General features: G+C 34.0%; 2 protein-coding genes across 3 annotated transcripts in view; one reads left to right on the plus strand and one right to left on the minus strand.

Annotated features, from left to right (window-relative positions):
- LOC111791127 (nucleolin 1-like) overlaps positions 1-5,935 on the minus strand; it is a 9,794-nt gene extending 3,859 nt beyond the window's left edge. For both annotated transcript variants that reach the window (XM_023672341.1, XM_023672340.1), the window contains exons 1-3: positions 5,505-5,935; positions 1,239-1,339; positions 797-1,124 (exon numbers count right to left, since the gene is read on the minus strand). In XM_023672341.1, the coding sequence (XP_023528109.1) occupies positions 797-1,124; positions 1,239-1,339; positions 5,505-5,639 (564 nt within the window). In that variant the 5' untranslated portion in view covers positions 5,640-5,935. The remainder of the gene's footprint in view (positions 1-796; positions 1,125-1,238; positions 1,340-5,504) is intronic.
- Positions 5,936-9,197: 3,262 nt separating this feature from the next.
- LOC111789698 (zinc finger A20 and AN1 domain-containing stress-associated protein 5-like) lies at positions 9,198-10,139 on the plus strand. The gene has a single exon (XM_023670357.1). It carries the CDS (start codon positions 9,199-9,201, stop codon positions 9,880-9,882), a length of 684 nt encoding a protein of 227 aa, XP_023526125.1. The 5' UTR covers position 9,198; the 3' UTR covers positions 9,883-10,139.

The raw sequence follows: 10,139 nt of genomic DNA on the forward strand, positions 1-10,139 counted from the left end.
GGGTAGTTTAGTAGAGCATTCAAACTATTGCAGAAAAAAGTCACAAAAACAAATCAAGAATACTTTTTTAGAAAGGGAAACAAATTCATTGATAGTGAAATGGAGGGAGGAAGAAAACTCTCAGAGCACTAAAAGGTGCATTACAAAAAATTCAAAAAACTTTCCAATTGAAACTAAAGTATGGAGTGCCCTTCCAGTGACAAGCATCCATGCCATCTTTCCCACTACTCGTTTGCCTCACACTGTTTGTTTTCTAATATTGAGCAAAATTATAGCATAATATTTCATGTTTCTGGTTTATCCATTCATATGAATTAGACTAAACTACAGTTCTGATCATTACTTTCCCAACAAATAATGTCAAAATTGAATATAGTTATGTATTACATCAAAAAGAACCAGAATTTAAACATAGCATATCAACAGGGCAAGAAGAAGAAATTAGAGTTCACACACAGTCAGAAAAACAAAACACGTACATAAGGGTTAATAGGTCTTAGGCACCATAATTGAGGACTTCTTTAAAGTTAAGAAACTTCAAAAAATTTAATACATAAAAACATACAGTTTAAAACAAAAATTTGTGGGTTCCTAAAATTGCAAATCTATTACATTGCAAACTGTGAAATAACAAGATATTGTTCAACGAACCATTTGCCCATTGCTTTTCACTAATTCAAGTTTCACGTTTTCAAAAAATAAAAAAAAAATAAATAAATAAATCAAATTTCACATTTTAAAACCCAGTTACCTGCTTCTAGGTAAAAAATCAGAAGAGAAAAGTCAGACCACGAACCTCAGTGCCTTGATGATCATCATCTCGGCTCCTTTTCCTGTGACTGGGAACTTGTTCAGGAGAAGAATGCTTGACACGACTAACTTCAGATCTTGGAGCAACACGGGTTTCATCATTAGCAATTCCTTTCCATTCCCTATTATGCTGTCTGCTAGATAATTGTTCCGACTTCCCTCTTTCTGAATCAGACTCCAGATTGTTAGAATTATTTCTTATATCTGGTTCTTCTACCGGAGACTTTGGTCTGGGCACCTCATTGTCATTGGCAGAAGATTTAGTAGGCGGCTCCACGTATAAATCCAAACATGAAGCCAGATGATCCCACAGCCTGTTGAAATGAAGCTTATAGAACTGTTAAATCAACTAGCTACAAGAATGACTCGACACGAGTTACAACCCAAATTACAAATATGAACAAGAGGAGTGATGAGAATCAAATTACCAAGATACAAAAGAACGGCTCTCATCTGCCAAAAATACATTAAGTTCATTCTGTGCTTCTTCTTTGCGCCTGCCGTTCCTCAACAAGACAATCACGTATTCCTACCCAAAGAACATTCATTACATTTAATACAACTTGATTCTTCAAACAGACGTTCTAAATACCATACTTCTTTACCACATTATGATGTGTATAAAAAAAATGAAACATGGATGCAATTTGAGCAACAGACAAACATGCATATGAAAAATGCACAAGTATAACGTTTAATTAAATTTAAAATGCAGTAAAGAGAGTTATCACAATCTCATGCAGCAATACCTGAGAAAAAATGGATATTCAAAGGCTAAGCGATACCACATCACTTAAAAAAATGCCAACATCTCAAGATAAATTTTCAAGCATTCAGCTTTATAAACTAGTTAATATCTATATGTTATAGAGAGAGAGAGAGAGAGAGAGAGAGAGAGAGAGAGAGAGAGAGAGAGACTTTAAAAAAAACTCAAAGAAAGCCCAGCTACACTAAAAACAAAATGAGACCTAAGGAATAATTACACAAGTCTTTACGAACATAAACTTAGTGTTAATATAATTAAATTTACAAGCCCTTTGGTTAATTGGTTATCAGACATGGTATTAGAGCAAGAGGTCTTGTGTTCAAACCCTTATAATGTCGCTTTCTTCCTAATTACTACTGATCTTCACTTGCTAGGCACTCACAAGTAGGGGGAGTGTTGGAGAGCTGATATCATTAAATTGACCAAAACCCATAAGCTTAAGCTTTTGGGTTGATTGGTAATCTAATAGAGACCCAAAGCGAGGTATGAAATCAAACAAGGGACCACACCTCACCCATATATTGCTCCACTCCACTAAAAATCTTGTCGTTCCTTCCTTTCCAAATTCCCAAAACAATACCACTAAGACATGCTAACCACAACAAACGACCATTGTCATGAAAAGAGGAAGGGAAAGCAACTCCTTGAGCATGGAACTAGAAATTCTTGACCAAACCAACCAGAAGGAGGACTCAAAAAGGTTGCTCTACACCGATCTAGCAAACTGACATGACCACATGAGATGATCTAGATCCTCGGCTACTCGCCTACAAAGAATGCAAGACTAGGGTCTGATCACCTTAGACACGAACCTAAGAACACAATCCAATGTATTAACCCTGCTAACGAGGATCTGCCACACATAAAATTTGGCATTCTTCAAGATTTTGCTCTTCCAACCCATGGAAATTGGAAGAATGAGTTCACATGGAAAGGTAATCTTCAAAAGAATGTAAAGAAAGAATAGCATTGAGATGATAGAAAGGTAAAAAAAAATAGCAAGATTACTAAAACAGTTAATGCTTTCTTAAAGAGGACATCTTCTTCNGTAAAGAAAGAATAGCATTGAGATGATAGAAAGGTAAAAAAAATAGCAAGATTACTAAAACATGGTTAATGCTTACTTAAAGAGGACATCTTCTTATCAAGATGAATGCCTCTAGTGTGGTTTGAAGAAACCCTTAAAGAACAACCGGGGCTCTCCAAGAGCTAATTAGCCCCAACCATGTATAAGTAATAGAGCCATCCTCGGGTGCATAAGGATTANAGCTAATTAGCCCCAACCATGTATAAGTAATAGAGCCATCCTCAAGGATTGACCAAGCTAGACTTGTTTGCCTAAGAAAATTGGACTCAAGCATTCTAAGAATNAAGGATTAACCAAGCTAGACTTGTTTGCCTAAGAAAATTGGACTCAAGCATTCTAAGAATTTAGTCATCTGGTTCATATGAAGGATGGATAAAGATTATAAATGTGCCCCTCAACAAATGTTGTCTTGATTCCTCTGTAGGCATTTTAAATATGTGGAGGATTTCTCAATTCTACCACTAAAACTTCAAAAATTGGTTCTCATGGCTATCGTAGAAGTTATATCAAATCTCACAGTGATCTNGGAGGATTTCCCAATTCTACCACTAAAACTTCAAAAATTGGTTCTCATGGCTGTCATAGAAGTTATATCAAATCTCGCTGTGATCCAAGTGTTATTCAAGTTGCCCCTTTATATGATACACTGATACTGATGGATCTTGAATTATGAATTAACTATTTTGGCCAAGCCAAGGGAGTTTCAAGAGAAATATGACTTTCCCCACAGCTAACAACAGTTGATAAAGCAAACCCCAAACAGAAATAACCGAACAATAACAAAATACCCATTCCTTCGGCCCCAAAGAATCATGTCCTAGTCACTCCTATGATTAAACAATTATATTACCCGCCTTTACATCACTTGTGGTCCCCTCCATGCGAAGCTTAAGAGTTGAAACCTTGACTCTTTAACNTTAACTATTTTGGCCAAGCCAAGGGAGTTTCAAGAGAAATATGGCTTTCCCCACAGCTAACAACAGTTAATAAAGCAAACCCCAAACAGAAATAACCAAACAATAACAAAATACCCATTCCTTAGGCCCCAAAGAATCATGTCCTAGTCACTCCTATGATGAAACAATTGTATTACCCGCCTTTACATCACTTGTGGTCCCCTCCATGCGAAGCTTAAGAGTTGAAACCTTGAATCTTTAATAGCTTCCTTGTACAAACCAAAAAATTATCAAATCTAACTAGACCTCATAGATGTTTGTTGGACTTCTTTTTCTTCTTCAAATTTTCAGTATCTATGGACCCTCTCAAGATGTCCATCTCAAGATTTTTTTTTTTTTTTTTTTTTTTGGAGGGAATTGGACAATCTTGGGCGCCTTTGTTATGGCTGCAACCTTTCTCTTAAAGGTTCAATTTCTCTTCTGCTAATTTTCTTCTTCTCAGGCTTTAAATATTTATGGCCCCTCTCCAGATGTCTATATCCAGGTTTCAATTTTAGGAAATTGGAAAATCTTGGGTGCCTCTGTTATGGCTAATTGAGTAGTTGAGAAGGANAGTAGTCGAGAAGGAAGATGCTTCAATACCTTTTAATGAAGCTGGGAGAAATTCACTGCGAAAAGCATGAAGCTCTTTGACGAGGTTGTTGACAACCTCCNTCAATACCTTTTAATGAAGCTGGGAGAAATTCACTGCGAAAAGAATGAAGCTCTTTGACGAGGTTGTTGACAACCTCTCCTTCATTGATGTCCCTCCCTCATAACAGAGCCAAGTTAACTTGATCCAAGATGGACTGATTGGTCCCTCATTGATAGATTTTAGTCTCCCATGATTGGTTACTCTTAAATCTCCGAAGAATTAAAACACCTTGAAATGCCTACCTCCAACCGCTAAATGACCCTTCAAGAAATCTTCTGGTATCAAACGGGATCCTGCCCTTTTTAAATTCATAAATATGAGGCTCAAGCACAGCAATTTCCCAGAGACTTACAAAAGTTGGTGGAACACTGCTCTAATCTTGAAGGTTGGCTAAGGTATGGTCTGATTTGCAAATTTAAAAAAACGAAAAGCTTGCTGAAAAGATGGAACCTTCAGAAAAGCTGAAATTCTTGATGATCCCAAAGCTCTAGACCACTTGCAAAACTTTTCCCTGCTTGAAGCAAACGGTCTTCTCAAATTAATCTCGAATCCCAACTCAATGATCTATTTTGGAAAGAGATTTGTTTGGACATGAAGATACAATCCACACAGCTCGCAGGAGACATGTCGAGAAGAGAAGAATATTATAACACTAGCTCTTTCCACACATATTGAAAAGGCGTTTCTTGCTTTATCCAAGATCCATACTCAAATAACAGGTGGCAAAATTTATATCAAACAGTTTGGGTCGGCTCTCAACCTTAGAGACACCCAAGGATTGCTTTAGATCGAGGCTAAATTTCGAGTAGACAAAATTATTTAAGCTATTTCACATTTGGGAAGTAAGAAAGCTCAAAAACCTGATGGATTCACCACTACTAAATCCTTTTAGAACTCTTGAAACACCCTCAAGGAAGATATTATGAGTATTCCAATATCTTTTTTTCAGAATGATATTCTCAATAAATCCCTCAAAGAAATCTAATGCAAAGATTACAAAACATTTTCGTCCAATTAGCTCAATCTCAATTTCTTGCCTCTACAAATATATAAGAACCCGCGAATCCTACATTTCCATTTCTTCAACCAAACAAATTCCTCAACGACCAGTCAAGAAGAAGAAAATGGCCTCCACATGAATAACCTAAAAGAATTTCTAAAACTCCCAGGCAGACTCGTCACAAAACCGACAATGACATTGCTTCGCAAAAACCAGGCACATGAATGTTAAAAGGCCAGGGTAGTCCGTACCACGAGAGTGTCGTCAGTATAATCGCCCATGAATTCCTTCATCTTCAGCTTTATCCTCTCTCTGAGCTTCGCCATTCCCTCGCCACTGAAATCAACCTTGAACGTCCGATCATCGACACGATCCTCACTACCCATCTCGGATGCGTTCTATCACCAAGCTTCACAATCGAGAACACCGAACGCTTAATTTTAATAACACTAACACCGGAGTTCAATTGATATTCAAACCCTCAAATATTAAACTCCCGAATTGCAACTTCCATGAACCCTAGCCGGTTCCACCGATCCTGTGAAAACTGGACAGAGAAAACCGATTAACAAGGAAGCCGCTGGAAATTAAACGCAGAAACGCAACGGAGAGAGGATTTCATCAGAGAACATGGCTGAGGGAGAGAGATTTGAGATGAACAGAACAAAAATGGAAAAATGAAAAAAAATAGAAAAATAGAAAAATAGAAAAATAGAAAAATGGAAAAACGGAAAAATGAAAGGGCTTAGCCAATGGAAACTCTTGGGCCCTGTCTTTTGCGAAATTACTCTAAATGGGCCGATCGATTTGGGCCATGATTTTGGAATTCCAAATTTTTAAATATTTAATTAATCCTAACATATTTAAATTTTTAAATAATTAATTAATATATCTAATCAAATTTCAAATTTTAATTTTGTGTCAAGAATAACGAATAAGATTATTACACGTAATAATAAAAGTTTTAAAATATTATAACCACTATATTCAAAATTTGGGAGATTACATTAATTAATTTAACGGAAAAAATTAAAACACATTTTATTAGTCTCCCTTCAAAAATTTTAAGTTACTCGTCTTTTATTTTAAATTATAGATTTTTACTTGTAATATATTATTAAAAATTTAAATGTAATTACGAGTTTTAAAAGTTTGTGACGATTTAAATAAATGTGTAATTAAACAAAGTTTATCGTAGATATTTCTACTTTACCGTTAATTTTTTTTTACGAAAGGTAACAAAAATAAAGCAATAAAATGTTGTATATAAGACAAATAATAAGCATTTTTTAACTCACTAGTACAACTTATTCAACAATTTAAATATTTTATTTAAAAAATTATTTTTAATGTATGAAACTCGTCGTAGTCATTTTACCGATATTTTTATTTACATATTCACAAAAATTAAGACCTCTACATTTTAAAATTTTCAATCAAAACGTTTAACATAGAAATTTGTATTTTATCATAATTTTCAAAAAGTAAATAATTACGGATCAAACTATAACAATTACAACAAATAAAATTTGCTTCGTTCATTTATTTTTATAATAAATAATCGATAATCAAATTATAGCACGAGTAAAATATTTTTTTTGGTCGAGAATTTTTAGTATAGTTTCAGTAAACTTTAAAATTCACATTTTTACTATTGAGTGGAATTATTTTGAAAATATATATATTTTTAAAATAATTTATAGAATAAATGAAATATTATGAAAAAAAAAAAGGATGAAAATTATAAAGATGATAATTGGTTTAAGCTAAGAATAATTTCAGTAAAATTATAAATAATTTTGTTCGTGGAATTTGGACTTATAAGTGGCAAGACAAAAGAAGGGAAAAGAAAATAAAAGGTCAACGTTTGACTTGGTCAAGGACAAAATTGCCAACTAGGTGGACAGTAGTGGGCCCACCAGCAGCCAGCGTGGATATTAAATTAATTAGAAATAAATAATTGGGGTTCCGTATCAAATCTCGACGCCTTCCTTGATGCTTCACCCTAATGGACGACAGCTTATTCCCACTAATTAATGTCATAATTTTCTTAATATTATTTTCATTTATAAATATTCAAATTTGTTGCAGAAATTAACGATTTAATTTATTTATCTTTCTCATAATAAGTTAATATTAAAATATTTGTAAATAATAATAAAATAAAAAAACAGAAAGAACACAAGTCAAATTTGTTTAGTCCATATATTTTAAAATTTTAATTTTATGTTCGGTAAATTTCTTAATTTTTAATTTATGTCTAATAAATTTATTTTAAATTTTTTTAATATCAAATGTGACCGGTCAACTCATATTAATTAAATTAAAAAATTTAATTATTATTTATTTTCTTAGGGTTTAGGGAGAAAGAAAGATGGAGACATTTTAGGCGTGTAGACTTTTTTCGGAGCAAAGGGAGACGCGTATAATACGCACGTGTATTTCACGTGCCAATATGAAAAAAAAAAAAAAAAAAGGCGTTGCTAATGTTGTTTGGTTGCTGCTTGCTTGGTGAATGGTGACAGAGCTAAATGACGAAAATACCCTTTCCTAAAAAAGCGCTACCCAGAGAAATGTTCCCCTGCTCTGCAGTCAGATAGGGCGGCTTCAAAAGCCTCCGTTTCCCTTTTTTTTTAAATATTATATTAAATTCAATGAAATTAAAAATTAATGTAATTGTATATTTAAAATAATATTTTTCTCTCTCTCCATCATCACCTCCACCTGGCTCCGCGTGTACGTCGTGCATTTACCAATTTACCCTTGAATTTTATTCAAATTATAAATGTATTTTTTTTAATAAATTAATATTCTTACTAATTAAAACTTAATTGAACGTTTAATACATTTCCATCTAAATAACAAAAAAATTAAGTTATTTCTACATAATAGTATTTTAACCTTATTCATTTATTTTCATATAATTAATTTTGAAATTTATATATTAAAATTTTCGCCAGAATAAAATATATTATATTTGTTTAGTAATTTTAACTATTTAATATTTTTTAATTAATTATTTTATTCTCAAATTTGACATCGTTAAAGAAATGATATGAAAATAACATGCAAAGGTCTCGAAGAAAGTCATTTTTTATTATATATAATTGAATAATTTATTTTGTAATTATAGACTGAACACCTTAGAAACTTGTATGCATGTATGCAGTTAAATGTTATTGAGTTTTTTAATTACTAAAAAAAGTATTTATCTATCGAACATGTTACATTAATAATTAAAATATCATAAAATTCAAATATTAAATATTTACGAATCATAATACATCACTAATATCGATTATAAACGTTAAGTACTCGTAATATTTTAAAAAGTAAGATAAGGTTGCGTTGTAACCCGACTTAACTAAAATAATGCAACCTATACATCGAACTGTTATCTTTGATCTTCTAAAAATTAAATTAACCTTCATGGTTTGTATCGGGTAGTCTGAGTTTATTGGGTTATCAAGTTACGTGATATTATCCTTATCATTGACCGACATTCGTTCGGATTTACTATTTTTTTAAAATCCTTATATGTAATTATATACTAAACTAAACAAAATAATATGACCTATAAATTATAAATAGATGTCAACTAGAATATAATTTATTAAATAATATGTCATTATCATATTAAAAAAGTTTGCGACGAATAAAGAAGGAAAATAAAAATGCAGTAGACGAACTACCTATTGACTTTGACGCAGCCAATGAGCATCAAAAGGCGGTTATAAAAATAATCATGTGGCTTTGGAAGCGGACTCAGGGAAATAAAAATAGAAAGGACCACAGGCAATAGTTTTTTCTTTTTTTTTAACGAAGGCCTGCAACGTCAGAGCTAATCCAGGACCACCAGAGGGATTGGAAGGTAAATAGATAAATGCGAGGAGGGTATTTATGTCAATGAGGGAAAAAAGGAGAAATTGTTTGATGCGCGTGTGTATGAGGCCCATATTCTATCTCAAATCGCGGCCCCTTTTCCATCCCTTCATATTACCGCTCCTCGCTTCCTCCTCCTTCGACAAATCCTCAAAATCCATCCAACAATTGTTCTTCTTAATTCTTTGTTGTTGTTGTTTTTCTTGTGTAAATCTTACGGAGAGTCAGATCGGAGACATGGCTCAGAGGACGGAGAAGGAGGAGACGGAGTTGAAGGTACCGGAGACTATCACGTTGTGCGTCAACAACTGCGGATTCACCGGTAATCCGACCACCAATAACATGTGCCAGAAGTGCTTTAACGCCACCACGGCCACGACGGCTACGGCGTCGTCGTCGTCTTCGAATACTGGAATATCGGTGCCTCGGAAGTTGTCCGGTGAGAAAAGTTCGAGATCTAGATCTCGATCGCCTGTGCTAATGGATTCCGTTCGCGACAGTAGCAGGAATATGTCCGTGGATCGGTTCAAATCTGAGGAATCTGCCAAGCGTCAGGTGAATCGATGCTCCGGATGCAGAAAGAGAGTCGGATTGACCGGTTTTCGATGCCGATGTGGGGAGCTGTTTTGCGCTGAACACCGGTACTCCGATCGTCATGACTGCAGCTTCGATTACAAAGCCGCTGGTCGCGACGCGATTGCAAGGGAAAATCCAGTCGTTAAAGCGCCGAAGATCGTTAGAGTCTGATTTGTATAAAATATCAAAAAAGACAAAAGATAGAACAATCATATTTGATCTGATAATGTCAAATTTAAGATCGTGGACTCGAAAGAGAAAAATGAAATTTCTACGGAAACGAAGGTTATAAATCCTGCAGTTTCTCTCTTGGATATCACAGATCTATGAGAGGGAGCGAGGAATTAGTCGTCGAATATCACGATCATCGTGTTTGATTGATAAATATGAATTATCTCGTTTATTTTTAATTTTTCGATTTATATTTC

This window comes from Cucurbita pepo, chromosome LG03 (assembly GCF_002806865.2).
Source record: "Cucurbita pepo subsp. pepo cultivar mu-cu-16 chromosome LG03, ASM280686v2, whole genome shotgun sequence".
In the NCBI taxonomy this organism is placed as follows: Eukaryota; Viridiplantae; Streptophyta; class Magnoliopsida; order Cucurbitales; family Cucurbitaceae; genus Cucurbita; species Cucurbita pepo.